Below are 16,512 nucleotides of genomic sequence, written 5' to 3' on the forward strand. Positions count from 1 at the left end.
TCATCCTTTGGGGTGGGGCTCTCCTCCTCCTCCTCGCAATGACCTGGGGTCCTGTAGCCATGCCTCCGGGACCGTAACTACGCAGCATACAACGTAAACGATAGATATACCTCTCTTAGGAAAGTTCATAGAGTTTCATGCTATAACGACTAATTGGTACAATAGTTAGGGAATGAGGTTTTCCTAACGAGATACAGGCAGGGGCAGGGACAAGGGCAGAAGAAGGGATACGGGCAGAGACAGTGACAGGGCAGGGGTGGAAACAGGGACGGGGCAGGGGCAGGGGCAGGGGCAGGGACAGGGCAGGGGCAGGAGCAGGGACACAGGCAGGAGCAGGGACACAGGCAGGAGCAGGGATATGGGCCCAGGCCCAGACCAGCGCCGGCCGCCCCCCCCAGCGCGAGCCCGGCGCCCCGCGCGGCGCGCCCCAGCAGTTGCAGTCCGCGTCTCACCGTGGGGCGCATGCGCAGATGGCGACGGGCGCTCCCAGGGGGCCGCGGGGCAAGGGGGCGGAGCCGGAGGCGGAGTCGGAGGCGGGGCCTCCCGCCCGGGGAGGGGCGCGGGGTCCGCGCGCGCCGGCCATGCCGCGTTCCCGCCGAGCCGCGCGCCGTGAGTGGGGGCCTGGGCGCGGTGCAGGGCGGGAAGGCGGCGGACCGGGGAGGGCGGCGGGGCGGGGAGGGTCTGGGGGGGCCGCGCTGCGGCGGGGCCGCTGGGTCAGGTCGGGCCGGGCCGGGCCGGGCCGGGCTGGGCTGCCCTGCCCTGCCCTGCCCTGCCCTGCCCTGCCCTGCCGGCAGCGGGGCGCGGGGGCCCGCACAGGCCCCATGTCCCGCACAGGCCCCGTGGCCCGCGCAGGCCTCGGGCCTCCGCCTCGGCGGCCCCTGCGCCGCCTCTCCCCCGTGCGGCCGGGGCCGGGCTGACAGGAGCCTGTCGCCAACCCCCGCGCAGGTGGCCCCGGCGGCGCCCGGGCGGGCTCGCCCACCAGCGAGGAGGAGGCCGGCAGCGAGGTGCTGAGCCACTGCAGCAGCGCCAGCGAGGGGGCCAGCCCCGCCGAGGAGGGCGCAGGTGAGCCCCGGGGCTGTCCCGCTCCACCGCGTCCCCGCTGCATGTCCCCGGGGGTGGCGGTGCTGTTGGTGTGTGTCCCCACCCGTGGGCGCCCCGCCTTCGCGCCGGGCACCTCCATGACGTGGGTGCCGCCCCGGCAGGGAGTGAGGCGGCGGGTGAGCAAGGCCAGGAGGAGGAGGCGGAGGACAGGCTGAAGGAGCACATGGACAACCTCCTGGACAAGAGGTGAGGAGCAGCTGTTACCCGCTGTGGGCACGCCTGGCGCGCTGCCCGTCCCTGCCGGCACTGCCAGCCAGGGGCAGGGACGTGTCCTGTCCTGGGCCACCCTACCCTTTGACCTCCCACGGTCTCTTGCAGTGCCAAGACGCGGCAAGCGGCACTGCAGAGCCTGCGCCTGGCCTTCTCCTCCAGAACCCTCTCTGAGTTCCTGCTGGAGCGCCGCCTCATGCTCACTGACTCCCTGGAGAAGTGTCTCAAGAAAGGTCTGGGCACAGGCAGGCGCCGGGGTTGGGGGTGGCAGGGCTGGTGACCAGTGTCTGAGGGAGGTCTCTCATGCTGCCCGCAGGTAAAGGGGAGGAACAGGCACTAGCGGGCACCGTCCTCACCCTCCTCTGCCTCCAGATGGGCTCCGGCCCAGAGGGGGAAGAGGTGTTCCGCAGCCTGAAGCCCTTGCTCATCAGCGTCCTGACAGACAGCACGGCCAGCCTTGGTGCCCGGCAGAGCGTAAGGCCCAGACCTTTTCCTCCTGGGCGCAGGGGGCACCTCAGCGATGGGGAGAGCCCAGGCAATGCCTTTGGGAGCCCCTGCAGTCACAGGAGGGTGGCAGGACTGGGTGCTGTGGGGAGCAGTGGGGTAAAGTAGGGGCACCCTGATCCTGCTTCCCCTTGGGCGGGTGCTGGATCTGGCCTGGCGCTGCCTTCTCTGACTGCCTTTTGCTCACATCTCTCGCCAGTGTGCCACGGCCCTGGGCATGTGTTGCTACATTGCCGCTGCTGACCTCGAGGTAACTGCGCCCGGCTGGGCCTGCTGTGCCACCCACCCTCAGCCCACAGTGCCAGGGCAGCTTGGAGCTGAGCTGGGGAAGGGGCACAGGGACCTCAGTGACAGGCCAGGCCCCTTCCCCAGGCAGCTTGGAGCTGAGCTGGCGGGGGGGAAGCCCACCTTGAAGAGATGGGGTGTCTCGGGTGGAGTAGTCCCTCCTGTCCTGGGGAGCTCCTGGTGCCCCTGGGCAGGGTGGGTCCCCTTCGGTCCCCAGTGTGTGGCTTTGCTTTGGTGTCTTCCTGGCAACTGTGGTCTGACAGGCCAGTTTCCCCCCTCCAGGACCTGGTCTCATGCCTGTCCTGCTTGGAGGGTGTCTTCAGCCCCACAAGCGCAGGCGAGGGGGGCTCAGCACCCACCCAGCACGGCCCTCTGCACTGCAGTGCACTCCAGTCGTGGTCCCTGCTCCTCACCATCTGTCCCCCCTCCCACATCAAGAGCATCTTGGACAAGTGAGTGAGGCGTGAGGGGTGCGGGGGCTGGTGTGGGGCAGCTGGTTGTGGAGGGGGGAGCCCCTGGGGTGGCGCCTGGCCCCCCTGACTCCCCTCCTGCCTTCCTGTCCCAGTCGCTGGCTGAAGCTGCCCCCGCTGCTGTCTAGCAGCAGCGTCGCGCTGCGCATCCTGGCTGGGGAAACCATCGCACTGGTCTTCGAGCTGGCCCAGGACATGGAGGTATGGCAGGGTGCTGCGGCGGCAGGAGGCAGCGGGTGGGCAGGCAGCAGAGCAGCAGGGAGCTGCTGGCACCGGCACCCTGCCTGTGCTCTGGCTGAGCTGGCACTTAGGGCGTTGGGATGCTCCAGGCTGGTGTCAGCAGCAGGTGCCCAGGCAGAGGGGCTAGCCCCAGTGATCCCCCAGCCCTGTCCTGGCAGTGGCTGTGGTGGGCACTGCCTGGAGTTGCGTCCTCTCCAAACCCCCATTTTTTTGGCAGGAGGACTTGTGCCACCAAGATACAGAGTTCCTGCGTGCCCAGCTCAAGGTCCTGGCTACCGAGAGCAACAAGTACCGAGCCAAGATGGACCGACGGAAGCAGCGCTCCATCTTCCGGGACATCCTGCGCTTCATTGAGGTACCGGAGGCTGGTGGTGCCCTTTCCTGCTGAGCCCGTGGCCGTGCGGCTGCTGCCCAGATGCCTGGTGATTCCCCTCTCTCTGCTGAGAGCCGGGGGATGCACAGGGCTGGTGCCGAGGTTATTGCTGATGCCCCTCTCTCTGCTCAGAGCGGGGAGTACCAGGAGGAGACCATCCGATTTGGCTTGGAGTGCATGTACCTGGACAGCTGGGCACGCCAGCGGACCTACCAAGCCTTTAAAGAGGTGCTGGGCTCTGGCATCCGCCACCACCTCCAGGTAGGGGCCAGGTGGCTGTGCCAGGGGGTGCCCAGCCAGTGCCGGCAGGTGCTGACAGGCCCCTGCTTCTGCAGAACAGTGAGCTGCTACGGGAGATCTTCGGCCTCGGGCCCCCCTTGGTGCTGGATGCGGCTGCTCTGAAAGCCAGCAAGGTCTCCCGCTTCGAGAAGGTGGGTGCCCCCACCCAGATTTGTGACCCTAGTCCCCTCCTGTGCCGCCATGGGCTCCAGCCAAGCACCTGTGGTGGGCGCCAGTGGGGAGGTGAGCAGAGGGGCACCCCCTAACCCAAGTCTCCTTCCCTCCCCTCCCAGCACCTCTACAACTCGGCTGCCTTCAAAGCCCGCACGAAAGCCCGGAGCCGGGTGCGGGACAAGCGGGCGGACGTGCTGTGATGGGCGGAGGGGGGCAGAGCCCCTGGCCCACCTGGACTGCAGACCCAGCACTGTGAGGGGCAGGTGCCCCCGCCCTCGGGCTTTTATTCATGTACAGCAGAGTATTTAATGCCTGGAGCTGCCCCGCCGGGGGCTGCCCCCTCTTTTATTTTTTTAACCAAAAAGAAAGAAGGATAAAAGAAGAGCAGGGGGGGAGGTGGTGGCGTGCTGCTGTGTGCCTGCTCTGCGGCTGGGGCTCCCTGTGGCAGGGTGGGAGGGGGTCTCACAGAGCTCCTGCAGCCCCTTTTGGAGGCAGGGCTCATGTCCCCTCTCCCTGGTCCTGTGGGGGCACTGGGGTGGCCTGGCACAGCCTGAAGGGCTGGGTGGGAGGGCAGTGCTCTGCAGGGCTGCAGGACGGCTGGCCCTGGTGTCTGTGCCTGTGGCAGGAGTGCTCCCCCTGCTCCCCCATGCCATGCTGGGCACAGCCCCTGCTTCCACAGCTGGCCTGGCACCCAGGGGTGGTGGCAGAGCGGTGCAGGGTGGCAGGTGCTGCCCAGCCCTGCCAGCTGCCCGCTCTGAGCCCTTTTCCAGCCAAATGCTTTATATGTAATAGTCCTCTTGTGGGAAATTAAGTATGGGGGGGTGGCGCAGCAGGCAAGTCCCGGTGCTGCCCGTGCAGCCTTGGGGGCTGCAGCCTGGGCGGGCATGGGGCCACGCTAGCTGGGAGTGCCTGCCACCCCAGGAATGTATCTATGGTGGTGATTTTCTAAGACTTTGATTATGGGAGGTAATTAAAAGGCTAATTGGAGGGTGCCTTCTGCTTTGTTGTGAAGAGGAAGGGCTGTCACCAGGGCAGTGCCGTCCTTGCAGCCCTGTGCCTTTCTCTTGCAGCCTGGGGTGGGGACCAGCATTGCCCCCGCCACCCTCTGCGCCCTGTGGGGTAATGCTGCCAGGTCTGAGCAGGATGTGAGGGAGTAGGGCTGCCCGTTCCCTCCTCCTGCTCTTTGGTGCCCCTTCCCGTGGTGGCCCGGTGCCCGTGACGGGGTCAGGAGCAGCTCAGCGGTGCCCACCGGGCTCAGCACTGGTGTTGAGGCGAGCCCAGAGCTGCCTGCTGGCTGCCCGCAGCTGACGCACAGCATCCTCCTGGCTCTCCAGCCACTGGGCCAGCGCCCGCACCGACTGGCTCTGCAGGACTGCAGGGAGAGGACGGAGAAATGCTGGGTGGGTACGGGTGGCCTGGCCCTCCCACAGCCCTCCCGGTCCCCCCGACCCTGCCCGATGCCACGTACCACTCAGGTAGATGGCCAGTGTGGCCAGGACCAGGCTCGCCAGTGCCAGGAGCCCCAGCAGGGCCAGGAGCAGGGGGTGGCCAGGGCCAAAGCAGGGGCAGGGGTTGGCAGCAGGCATGGGGCGCAGCGTGGGCAGGAGCGGTGGGGGGCCGGGGGGCACCAGGCGAGGCAGGGGCTGGTGGAGGCTGCTGGAGGGAGCTGGGCCGTTGCCTGCAGGCAGGGGAGAGAAGAGGTCAGAGCCCAGCTGCCAGCACAGCCACGGCTGGCACGGGATCCCCCCAGGCCTGCTCTCACCCTCTGTGCCCTTGTGCCCGCCCGAGGCCCAGTGCAGGTCGCTGATGGACTCCACGGGGCGCAGGCTGATGGCTCCAGGCTCGCTGCCGTCGGGGTCCCCAGGCTCTGCTGGCGCAGCACCCTGGGCTCTTCCCATGCTATCTGCCAGGAACAGAGGCAGAGGGTGAGTGTGGGCCCTGCCTGCAGCCCCTGTCTGCCCCAGGCACCCTCTGCGGCCACCAGACCCCTCCCAGAAGTGACCCCAGCTTTGACACCAGCCTAGTGCTGTGCCAGGGCGAGCAGCCAACATTGGTGTTCCCTTGGCACAGCCCTGCAGCTGTGGGCGGGTGAGCTCTGGCTGTGTCCCCCTCAGCCCCCGTGCTGTCATCGGAGCAGTTAGCGAGTGCCCAGCGGCCACGATCTCGTTAGTGGGACCGGAATCTGGCCCTGGCTTGGGGGCAGGAATGTGCCACCCCCAGCCTGGGTAGCCCGGGCTGGCTGGGGCTCCCCTGGGCCAGCTGGGAGCCGGCAGGCAGGGGCAGGGCAGTGCCAGCTCCAGCCTGCAGCACAGCTTGGCTTGCCCTGTGGGCACTGTGCTTGTGTTCTGCTTAGGGGTGCATGGATGGGGGTGTGGGGTGCATGCTGTGCCAGGGCCTCCTGCTGCCCGCTGCCCAGGTGGGCACATGCCCTGTGGGAGTGAGGGGGCTTTTTGGCAGCAGGCATGGCTCCAGCACCCTCTCAGGAAGTGGCCATACCCAATGCTGGGGCAGAGGGAAATGATTTTTTTTCAGGGCATTTGTGCATTTTTGAGCAGCGGGCAGGGCCCAGGCGCTGTGCCGGTGGTGGAGCAGGGCAGGGTGGCCCCATGCCTGCTCCCAGTGCCTCCCGGGGTCAGCAGTGTGTCGCAGGGCAGTGTGGCACCACGCTGCTGCGATCAGGGCAGTGCGCGCTGCTGGCACGGTTGGCAGGCATCAGGGCTGGGGGGGGGGGCCTCGGCTGGTGCCCAGGGTCCCCCCAGACCCTCCCAAGGGCTTTGGCTGGGGGCTGGCCTGCAGGTACCCCCATCACCGCTGCATCCACTCCCCCCTGCCAGCTCGGGGGCACGGCCAGGCGTGTCAGTTTGATGCCATGGGCTGTGCCAGCCAGCTGCCTGCCCCCTCCCCAAACCCTGCTGCCCTGTGCCCGCAGCCCTCCAGGACCCCTGCTTCCCTGGGCGGGCATCTCTGCCCACAGCCCCCACGGTGGAGGGCAGCATTGGGCCGCTGCCGCTATCCCAACCTTGCGGCCCAGCACTGCCCGGTCCCCCCGGGGTGCCAGGGCCCCTGCCAGCCCCCAGCCAGCTCCCCAGCCTACCTTCTCCAGCCTCCCTGGGCATGGCTCCCTGCGCCCTGCGCCCAGGCGGCGTGAACGGGCAGCGAGGCAGTGCGGGGCCCCCAGGAGCTGGGCACTGGGCTCCCGGTGCGCCAACTGCGCTCCTTAAAATAGGACAGTGAGAAATATGGTTGGGGGGATAAAAATAGCTGTGGGAAGGGGGGCCCGGCGGCGCGGTCAGGGCTGCCGGCAGCATGGTGCCAGCGTGGCAAATGTAGAGCAGCCTGTGGCAGTGCCCTGTACCCCCCTCCCAAGGTAAAGGGGCTGACAGCTCGCTGTGGGATTGGGGTGACCACAGGGCAGAGCCCGCGTGGGGAAACTGAAGCACGGGTGGGCCTGGCTGGAGGCAAACTGGCGTGTCTGCTACCTCCTGGCAGCAATGGCAATTATGCCCAGCCTGGAGACCACCCCCACCCCCCCCCAGCTTTGCCCACAAGGACATGCCAGCTGTGCCAGGATTTATTTAAGTTAATGAGACCATAGGAAGTGCCGGGCAGCAGCACTGCTGGGGTAGGGGACCGTGGCAGTCCCTGGCCCTGGCCACCAGCCTCACATGCCCTGTGGCAGACAGGTGTCAGGGGGCAGGAGGTCATTGTGCCCATAGAGGCCATAAGCATGGGTGGGTGCCAGGCAGGAGGTGGGAGGGCTGGGCTGGACCCGCTGGGCACAGCCCTCGCCGGCCCAGCCGCGGTAGCAGTGGCAACGGAAAGAAGCTGGCGGGCCGGCGCCGGGACCAAGGTGCAGGAGGCTGCCTAGGTCATGGGGCTGCCGGCGCACACAGCGCCCATGCCCGTGGCACTGCCCATAGCTGCACTCCTGAGCTGCTGCCGTCACGTTGGCCACGTAGGGACCCAGGGTGGACACGAGGTAGTGGTGCAGGCTGGCACAGCTCTCCTGGGGTGGAAGCACCAGTGAGAACCCACCCTGACACAGGGGTCCCTCCAGCCACCCCTCCCTGGTGGGCACAGGGGATGTGGCCGTTCCATTAAGTCCCATGCCTGCACCACCTCCTGCTGCCCACCACATGCTGGCTCCAGTGCCCCGGTGCAGCGAGGGGCCGTACTCACAGCCGAGCGGGAGTACGACATGTCTCCCCAGAGCACGAGTCCAGCTGCACCCAGTGCTGCGCTCTCCCCGATGGTGTGCACCAGGTCAGCCTGCCAGGGAGAGAGAGATGTGACTGGGCTGGAGGGCACAGGACATGATCTGGCACCCAGTGGGACCCTGGCGTGCCTGCCACCCCAGCCCCGTGGCACTTACCGGCTCCAGGAATCGGGGTGAGCGGCGGAAGGAGAGGCGGGAATAGGCAACCACGGGCAGGAGGCCTTCAGCCCCAAAGGCAGCCACGCGCTGGGCCTCGCGCAGCCGGTGGTGCACGTAGCGGCGGCGCAGCGCGGGCGGCAGCGCTGGTGGCAGGTAGATGCTGGGGTAGAGGGCAGCCGAGGCAGCCCAGAGCCAGCTCAGTCGGTTGTTGCGCTGCACCTCCGCCGGCCGGCACTGCCCGGTGTAGTTGGCCTCCTTGGCCCAGTTGCCGTTGAGGCAGTCGGGGAAGCGGTAGAAACCCCAGAGCCCTGCCGGGCGCAGGGTCCGGCCCAGCAGAAGCGTCTCCTCCATCAGACCCTGCGCTGCCCGCTCAAACTCCCGCCGTGCCAGCCGGAGCCGCTGCCGCGCTGGCAGCAGGCCGTGCCGGTCCCGCACCCACTGCTCCGAGGATGCCCGGTAGATCCGCTTGGCCCCCCAGTTTTGGGCCCAGAGGGGCCTCCACTCCTCCCAGTCCACCACAGCCAGGCCGTGGAAAGCGGGGCGCAGGAGGAGGCGGATGTCCCCAGCCACCCTGGCGAGGTGGGCGCCAAGGGGGACCCGCTGGGGAATGCCCCCATTGCGGGGGACGCCCTGCCGTGACAGGTAGGGGTACAGCCCAAACTTGTTCTTGTAGAAGATGGTGATGTTCTGGCCGGCAAAGTGGCCGCCCTGGTTCTCCACGATGCCGTAGTCGCTGAGGGGCAGCCCCACGCCGAAGCGGCGCTGGCAGCGGCTGGTGGGGACATTCCACACCACGGCGAAGGGCTGGCCGCCCACCAGGGGCTCCGGTGCTGGACTCTCCCCACCAGCCGTGCCCAGCGCCAGGCAGGCCCACAGTGCCAGTGCCAGTACCATCCTGTGTCGCTGGCTGCCTGGGGGACCGGCACCCTGCGGGTAAAGGAAAGCGGCAGGGGTGAGGCAGCAGGGCGCAGTGGGCACCCCGGCCATGCCATTGCTGCCACCCTGGCGTGTTGTGGGCTGGGATCGGCCACGGGGGCCGGGCTGCTCCACAGGCACATGCTGCCCACCCCAAAATCCCACAGGACTCAGCAAACGGGGGTTTCAGACACCTCGTGCCTCAGTGCCGCCAGTGGACGCCTCTGCCTGCTGCACCCCAGTGCCCAGAGCCCCTGCTTGCACCACCACAGCCATGGCACAGCTCTGGTGTGGCACTGCAAGCTGCCAACCCTGGTGTCTCAGTTTCCTGCTGGCTCCTAGCCCTGCCTGGAGCGGGGGCACCATGACCCCCTCTTCCCCATTTCGTAGCAAGGCCTAGCCAGGCCCAGCGCCCTGCTGAGGGGCTGAGCCCCCCCGAGAGGCACGGTGGAGCCAAAAGGACAACTCTGTGCCCCCCAGCCCGGGGAGAGCCAGAGGGGGCCGGGTGCCCCTGCCCGGTGCCAGCCAGCCACCTGGGGCGAGGGGATAAGGCAGGAGATGGGCTCTGAGGCCGCATGACACAGCAAGGACAGCGCTAATCCCCCCGGCACAGGGCCCGGCTGCTCCATGACCTTCCCACTCCTGCGCCTCTGGCCCTCGCTGCTGCTGGCTGCCTCGGGGGGGGGGGCCTGGCCACCTGCCCTCCCTGCAGCCCGCATGGCCCTGCCCTACTTCCCCCCCGGTGCCCCTCCAACTTGTGCCTCAGTTTCTCCAGGCTGCTCAGCAGGGAGAGCGACAGCCACACTGGCAGACAGAGCATGCTGGCAGAGGCAGCTGCCCCACAGTGAGTCCCCTGGGTGGGGGAGACACTGGTGGAACTGGGCGGCGCTCCTGGGACCAGTCCCAAGGGCAGCTCCTGCCCGCACTTGCTTTTAATCACCAGCTTGGGGCCCCGGCCCCTCAGATGTCCTTCTTCATCCAGAAAATGGGCAACCCTTTGGCGTCACGGTGGGGGGTCTCCAGGAGGCTCTGCCCGCTGCTCTCGGCCAGGACTCCCCTTGCCCAGACCACGGTTGGCGGGGGAGGTGGTGGGGGGGTGGCAGGGGGTGGGAGGGGAGGCGGGGGGGCAGAGTGCACCCTTGGCCTAGTGGTGATGGCGCTGGCAGTGCCAGGAGGGGCAGAGAAGAGCCGCAGCACCTCGGCAGGTATGGCGGGGCTGAGGAAAGCCACACTCTGCACCGGCTCACCCAGGACGAAGCCCAGGTGGGCGTAGAAATGCTGCTTGTCGTGGGTGGTGAGGTGCAGGCAGCTGAAGCCCCGGGCTCGGGCCCACTGCTCAGTGGCCTCCATCAGCCGCCGCCCATAGCCCTGGCCCCGCAGTGCCCGGGCCACCACCACGCTCTCCACGAAGAGGTCACGGGGATGGCCAGCCACGCGGGAGAGCCGGACGTGGCCCACGAGCTGGCAGGGACCCTCCCAGGTGGCGTGGGCCTCTGCGGGGCCCTGGCTCCGCAGCAGCAGCAGACAGGTGGGGAAGGCATCCGAGGAGCGCTGGAGCGTGTGGAGCCGCGATGCCCGGCTCTTCCCCCACTCCTCGCCCAGCAGCTTGGCGCAGGCCTCCAGCAGCTCCGGCCTCCGGTGCAGGGGGACCAGGCTGAGCTCCTCCGACACAGAGCCCATTCTTCTCACTGACGGGAGACCAAGCAGGCCACAGCTTAGGGGCAGCAAGGGACAGACCATGTATATGTCCCCCAGTGCAGTCCTGGTGCAGGCATGGCTCCCCAGCGGCATGGCCAGATGGGTTCGTGGGGGTTAGCGGCGGGTCCGAGATCGAACGACAGCACCGTGGCAGGGAAGCAGCGCATGGTGCCTGCTCCAGGTGTCTGTGCCGTGAGACCCGTGGGCAGGTCTGGCACCAATGAGCTGGCAGAGGGGCAGGGGCAGGAGGCACAGGGCTGGCCTTGCCCCCTCCCCAGCCCTGCCGCCAGCTCCTGCCACCTGGGCACCTGCTTGAGACCAGCCAGCTCATCACACACATGTCCCCAGCCTGCAAGAGGGGGTTGCAGCGTCATGAAGCTGAGCAGACCCCAGCCATGCCATGCTGGCACGGGGGCTCAGGGGGGCCCTGCTGGCCTCTGAGGGCCCAGGAACCCCCTGCCACAACTGGTGAGTGGCGGGGACCCCTCTCCCAGCCCAGGGCCGTTCCCCTTGCGAAGGAGAAGCCGCAGGCAGCGGGCAGGAGGAACTGCCACGCCGGTTTATCAGCTGGGGTTGAGCAAACTGCCCTGCTTCCCCCTCTGGGAGGTGGAGGGCCTGGCCCTGCCCCCCGCACCCTCAGGGTGCCCCCCAAAGTCACATCCCCCAGCTCCATGACCCCTGGCTCCCAGCCCAGCCTGCACTCCCCCCTTCAGAGGCCAGGCAGCACCCCAAGGCCCCACCAGCACACCCAGGCAGATGATACTTTTCCTTTCATGTCCCCAGCAAACCCCTGCTGGGACCCTGCCTGCACCTCTCTGCACTTGAGGGGGCCCTGAGTGGGGGGGGAAAGCCCCCCCAACACCTGCCCTTCTGCCTGCGGTGCCCCACCAAGCTTCGCCCACCCCAGTGCCCTGTTTCCGTCCCATGCCTACCCCACTCCAGTCCCTGCCCAGGGATGCAGGGCTGCCCACCCTGCCTGCTCTTCACCCTGCCTGCCGCTCATGCTGCCTGTGCTCACACTGCCCACGTCTCACCCTGCCCGCCGCTCACCCTGCCCGCTGCTCCCACCGCTCACCCTGCTCACAGTCACCCTGCTCACACTCACCCTGCCTGCTGCTGCCGGCTCCCGCGCCCTCGATGCCTGCGCAGCAGCACGGCAGGAAGCACCCCACGCTCATGGCCAACCGCAGCGCCCGGTTTTGGTTCCCCGCCGTGAATGACACGTCTGTCCAGGGCCCCACATGGCGCCTCCCCCGCGGCACCCAAACCAGGCTGCACCCCTGCAGAGAGCACCCAACCCTGCCTGCACCTCATCACTCCAAACCACACGGCACCCACACATAGTGCACAAACCTGAACGGCACCACCCAGCTGATCACTGCCCCCACCCCACAGCTGCACCTCCCGAACACACGGCCCCCACCCCACCATTGACCCCACCATTGACCCATCACTGACCCCATCACTGACCCATCACTGACCCCACCATTGACCCACCACTGACCCCACCATTGACCCCACCATTGACCCCATCACTGACCCCACCATTGAGCTCATCACTGACCCACCACTGACCCCACCACTGACCCCATCACTGACCCCACCGTTGACCCACCACTGACCCCACCGTTGACCCATCACTGACCCCACCATTGACCCACCACTGACCCCACCATTGAGCTCATCACTGACCCCACCATTGACCCCATCACTGACCCACCACTGACCCCACCACTGACCCCACCGTTGACCCACCACTGACCCCACCGTTGACCCATCACTGACCCCACCATTGACCCATCACTGACCCCACCATTGACCCCATCACTGACCCCACCACTGACCCATCACTGACCCCATCACTGACCCCATCACTGACCCCACCATTGACCCCACCACTGACCCACCACTGACCCCACCATTGACCCACCACTCACCCATCACTGACCCCACCATTGACCCCATCACTGAGCCATCACTGACCCCATCACCGGACCCCTCTCCCTCTCCCCCACCCCTTTTCCCCTTCCCTCTCCCCCGCTCCAGGGCCCCGTCCCGCCCGTACCGATCCGCCGGCCCCTCCGCCGCCGCCGCCGCCGCCGCCGCCGCCGCCACTTCCGCCGTCGAGCGCTCACTTCCGCTGCCGCCACATCTGGGCGCCCGAACCGCGCCCCCTGGCGGCCGGAGGCAGCGTCCCCGCGCCCCACCGCCTGTGCGCATGCGGCGGGCGGTGTGAGCCCGGGGTCGCCCCCTTGTGGCGGAGGGCCGAGCGGAGCCCGCCGCCATGGCCTGCCCCGCTGCCTCCCGCTGCCCGCGGGCCTCTCGCCCCGCTCCCGCCCGTCCCCGCACACCGACCCCTCTGTGCCCACACCCCCTCGCTCCCGGCCCCACCAACCCGCGGGGCACCGCCGCCCCCCGGGCCCCCGTTCCCCCGCCTACGGTCCAGCAGGCCCGGGCTGGGCCCAGCGGGGCGGTGGGCCCCGGGGAGGGGGGCGGGGAGGCCCCGGTGCCTGGTGCCAGCCCAGCGCTGGTGGAACCCTCCCACGTCTCATGGCAACCGTAACCGGGGGACCCAGCCGACCCCAGCAGCCGCGGGTCCCTGTGGCTGCGGCTGAGGGCACAGGCTGAGCGCGCAGGAGGGCGTCTGGCGTCCCTGTGTGCCCAGCAGCCTTTGAGCGAGGAGAGCCCCGCGGGCCTCGTGGACGAGGGAAGAGCCTCCACTGAGAGGCTGGGGGCTGCGCCCCGGCTCGGCCTGGCCACAACTCGGGGGGGCACCAGGCCCTGGGAGCGAGGAGACAGGGGACAGAGCGGTCCCTGCAACAAGGGGGACGCCCCCGGTACAGATGAACCCCAGCCCCATAGCGGGAGGAGGAGGAAGAGGGAGTCAGTCCTGTTCCCCCGGGGCAAGGAGGAGTCCTGGGGCGGGGGGGGGGGGGGATCAGGGGCTTGAGGGGGGGTGACATTGGGGCACTTTGTCACACCCTGTGTCACCTGGCCTTGGCCCCACAGTGTCTGGGAAGACAGTGTTGGGACAGGGTGGGAGCAAGGAGCCCCTGAGTGCAGCTACCTCTGCCCCATCACCCCTGGCAGGGCAGCCCTGCGTGGTGCGGGGTCCCCCTAACCCCCTTCCTCCCTCCCTTCTGCAGGATGGCGGGGACACCCCCTGGCCATCCCAAGCAGACCTGGAAGGAGGAGGCTGGAGCTGCCCCGGCCCCCAGCTCTGGGCCAAAAACCATGGAGATGTGCAAGGTCCAGCTGCCGCAGTCAGGTGAGGTGTGGGTGGGGCTGCCCACCCTGCCCAGCCCTGTCCCAGGCTCGCGTCCCCCAGCCAGGCTGGCATCGGGGCTCTCACTGCGCAGTGGCCAGGGAGCCAGCCTCATCATGGCACCCTGGGACAGGAGCCCTCCCTGCCCTCTGGTGCCAGCACGTCCCTCACCGGGGCATGCTGGTGCCCCCTCCCCGTGCTGCCCTCCAGCATCACGCCCTCACCCCTGGGGCGCACAGGGGACACCAGTGTCCCAGCCTTGAGCCAGGGATGGTGACATCCCTGGGAGCTGGGCAGAGGGTTTGCGTTTTCCCCCCTGCCTGCCCCCCAGCCCTGCCTGCTTTCTCTTGACCAGATCCATGCTGCTCCACCTTGCCTCTGGCCAGGGAGAAAGACAATAGTCTGGACATCATCCAAGCGTTCCTCAGGAGCAGACCAAAGGTATCTGTGGCCAATTCTACGTGGCTGCACCCGTGTCTCCTGGCTGGTCTTTCTGCCCCCATCCTGTGCTCACAGGTGCTGGGGGCTGTGCTGGGCCTCCCCCCAGCTGTCTCTCCACCCTGACACTGTCTGTCCATCTGTCCCCTCCCTGGCTGGCAGCAAGAGGCTGAGAAGCTGAGGTTTCTGGCCTCCGTCTGCACCGTCTGTGGCACCACCAGCATGGACTTCACCATGTGGGACTTGCTTTACTTCTGCCAGCTGGAGCTGGTGGAGACCATCGAGGTAAGTGGACGGCCAGCCAGCCTGAGGCAGGGGCAGCGGGCAGTGGCACAGCCCTGGGGGCAGGAGAAGGCTTGGCCCGGCAGTGGGGTTCAGATGAGTGCTGCTCTGGGTCTCTATTCTTGGAGATGCTCCAAAGCCACCCGGGTGGCCCGGCTGGAGCCGGGGCTTGGACCCGACAACATTTGCAGGTCTCTCGGCCAGCCCGTGGCTCTGTGATGGGCAAAGCCCTTCCCACCACAGGGCTTGGAACCACGGGGTGCTGGGTGGGGAGGGGGTGCTTGGATGGGGGCACCTGGGCTCTGCCAGCCCTGTGGGCTCTTGCTGGGCAAGGGACACTGTGCCGTTCCAATCCATCCCACCCCGCTGTGCTCCACAGGTGCTGCTACAAGAGGAGCCCGCTGACTACCTGGGACCAGTGCGGCAGCAAGTCATGCTGGCCATCACCTCCATGAGGTACCTGCCCCAGCCCCCAGCTTGGCCTTCCTGGTGCCAAGGTGGGGGGCATTCCCAGTCCTGGGTCCGAGAGGGAGGCAGACTGCAGGGCAGGAGGTGCCACAGGGTTTTCCCCCCAAAGGCGAGTGTCAGTGTCATGGGGGGTTATGTCCCCCATGGTGTGGGGGATCAGCCCAGGTCTCCAGCCCCAGGGTCTTCCTCTTCCTTGCTGGGTCCGAAGAGCACCTCTCTGTCCCCACAGCAGAGCAAGGCTGCTTCTGCAGGAGAAGAAGAACAGCCTCCTCCAAGCCTGCTTCTGCAGCATCTTCCACCTGCCTCCGCAGGAGGACACCCAGGACCTCAAGGCTCCTCTCTACTCCAAGGTATGCCACGGGGTGAACAACGGGGAGCTCCCCCACCCTGAGGCCCCTTCCTGGGCACTGCAGGGACATGGCCATGGCCATCCCCTCCCAGGCTTCCAGAGCTGCCCCCAAGACTCTGTCCCCCTCACAGACGCTGGCCGCGATGGACAGCATGCTGCAGGTGCTGGTACGCAGCGCCGGCACCCTTGGCATCCTGGAGCTGCAGAACATCTTGCAGGTCTGGCCTTAGACAGTGACCTCCGGCTTAAGCGGTGCCACACCCGGTACCTGGTGCAAGGAGGGAGGCAGGGAATGTCCCTCCTTCCCTGCTGTGCCCCCCGTCCCAGCTCCATGCCTCCTGGCTGCTGCCAGAGCCCCTTCTCCTCCTGTCCCAGCCCAACCCACCCCTGCAGCCTCACCCGCTGCCTGTCCTGCCCAACACTCCCTCCCAGATGGACCTGCCTGTCTGGCAAGAGGAGCCCAGGCCTGGGGCTTTCCCCCTCCAGCTTCACCATGGGCCATATCCCAGAGCCCCCACTGCAGGTCTCCAGGGAGGTAGTCACCCCAAAGCCTTGGGGTCCTTGGGTGGGGGGCAGAGGGACTTTTTTCTGGGGGGAGTGAGTGGAAGGCAGCAGAGGCAGCAGCAGGAGTGGGATGTGGCAACTTGCCTGGCCACAGCAGGTTGCTGCGAGGGGCAAGAAGGACACATGCCCCATCCCAGGCACTGCCCCAGAGCAAGCTTGGCCGTGTTGTGCTCTGCCATGCCACCTCCCTGGCACATCAGCATCTTTTCTCCTCCCAGCTCCTGCTGCCCTTCACCAATTCCCGGCTGGCAGTGGTGCAGGAGAGGGCCGTGGCACGGATTGCCAGGCTGGCCGACTTCATCACCACCTACCCCCTGCCACAGGTACCAAGCTCCCGGTCTGGACAGCCCCAGTCCCCCATCCCTGTGCCCCTGAGCCCCAACACCCCCGGGGGAAGCTGGGCACCCAATCAGCAGGAGGTCGGGAGCAGGGGTCTTTGCCCTGCCCCTGTCCTGTCCATGGTTTCTCCCAGGACAGGGCAGGGCTGCCCCAGGCACAGGCAGGAACCTGGGTCTGGCAGCC

The 16,512-nt window shown here is 67.7% G+C and overlaps 4 protein-coding genes across 4 annotated transcripts; 1 reads left to right on the forward strand and 3 right to left on the reverse strand.

Annotated features, from left to right (window-relative positions):
- Positions 1–581: 581 nt before the first annotated feature.
- IFRD2 (interferon related developmental regulator 2) lies at positions 582–4,628 on the forward strand. The gene is made up of 12 exons (XM_059823114.1): positions 582–609; positions 946–1,062; positions 1,203–1,287; positions 1,420–1,544; positions 1,628–1,785; positions 2,015–2,065; positions 2,383–2,552; positions 2,666–2,771; positions 3,028–3,165; positions 3,316–3,444; positions 3,519–3,614; positions 3,756–4,628. The coding sequence occupies exons 1-12, from the start codon at positions 582–584 to the stop codon at positions 3,834–3,836; spliced, it is 1,284 nt and encodes a 427-aa protein (XP_059679097.1). The 3' UTR covers positions 3,837–4,628.
- A 34-nt stretch (positions 4,629–4,662) lies between these two features.
- Positions 4,663–6,799, reverse strand: LSMEM2 (leucine rich single-pass membrane protein 2). Its single transcript, XM_059823115.1, has 4 exons — positions 6,731–6,799; positions 5,399–5,539; positions 5,105–5,314; positions 4,663–5,008 (listed from the first exon to the last, which is right to left on the reverse strand). The coding sequence occupies exons 1-4, from the start codon at positions 6,750–6,752 to the stop codon at positions 4,872–4,874; spliced, it is 510 nt and encodes a 169-aa protein (XP_059679098.1). The 5' UTR covers positions 6,753–6,799; the 3' UTR covers positions 4,663–4,871.
- Positions 6,800–7,193: 394 nt separating this feature from the next.
- Positions 7,194–8,952, reverse strand: HYAL3 (hyaluronidase 3). The gene is made up of 3 exons (XM_059823264.1): positions 8,009–8,952; positions 7,816–7,905; positions 7,194–7,642 (listed from the first exon to the last, which is right to left on the reverse strand). The coding sequence occupies exons 1-3, from the start codon at positions 8,903–8,905 to the stop codon at positions 7,298–7,300; spliced, it is 1,332 nt and encodes a 443-aa protein (XP_059679247.1). The 5' UTR covers positions 8,906–8,952; the 3' UTR covers positions 7,194–7,297.
- Positions 8,953–9,625: 673 nt separating this feature from the next.
- On the reverse strand, positions 9,626–12,910 carry NAA80 (N-alpha-acetyltransferase 80, NatH catalytic subunit). The gene is given in 3 exon segments (XM_059823469.1): positions 9,626–10,614; positions 11,730–12,025; positions 12,690–12,910. Coding segments are annotated over 3 exon segments (1,245 nt in total). The 3' UTR covers positions 9,626–9,886.
- Positions 12,911–16,512: the final 3,602 nt, after the last annotated feature.

This window comes from Gavia stellata, chromosome 12 (assembly GCF_030936135.1).
Source record: "Gavia stellata isolate bGavSte3 chromosome 12, bGavSte3.hap2, whole genome shotgun sequence".
Taxonomy (NCBI): Eukaryota; Metazoa; Chordata; class Aves; order Gaviiformes; family Gaviidae; genus Gavia; species Gavia stellata.

Coding starts and splice junctions, on each gene's coding strand:
- IFRD2 (XM_059823114.1), top strand. CDS start 582: ATGCCGCGTTCCCGCCGAGCCGCGCGCC. Junction 1,288..1,419: donor GACAACCTCCTGGACAAGAG/GTGAGGAGCAGC, acceptor GGTCTCTTGCAG/TGCCAAGACGCGGCAAGCGG. Junction 2,772..3,027: donor AGCTGGCCCAGGACATGGAG/GTATGGCAGGGT, acceptor TTTTTTTGGCAG/GAGGACTTGTGCCACCAAGA.
- LSMEM2 (XM_059823115.1), bottom strand. CDS start 6,752: ATGCCCAGGGAGGCTGGAGAAG. Junction 5,540..6,730: donor GCCCAGGGAGGCTGGAGAAG/GTAGGCTGGGGA, acceptor TGTTCCTGGCAG/ATAGCATGGGAAGAGCCCAG. Junction 5,315..5,398: donor CGGGCACAAGGGCACAGAGG/GTGAGAGCAGGC, acceptor CCCTGCCTGCAG/GCAACGGCCCAGCTCCCTCC.
- HYAL3 (XM_059823264.1), bottom strand. CDS start 8,905: ATGGTACTGGCACTGGCACTGTGGGCCTGCCTGGCGCTGGGCACGGCT. Junction 7,906..8,008: donor CACCCCGATTCCTGGAGCCG/GTAAGTGCCACG, acceptor TCTCCCTGGCAG/GCTGACCTGGTGCACACCAT. Junction 7,643..7,815: donor TGTCGTACTCCCGCTCGGCT/GTGAGTACGGCC, acceptor CTTCCACCCCAG/GAGAGCTGTGCCAGCCTGCA.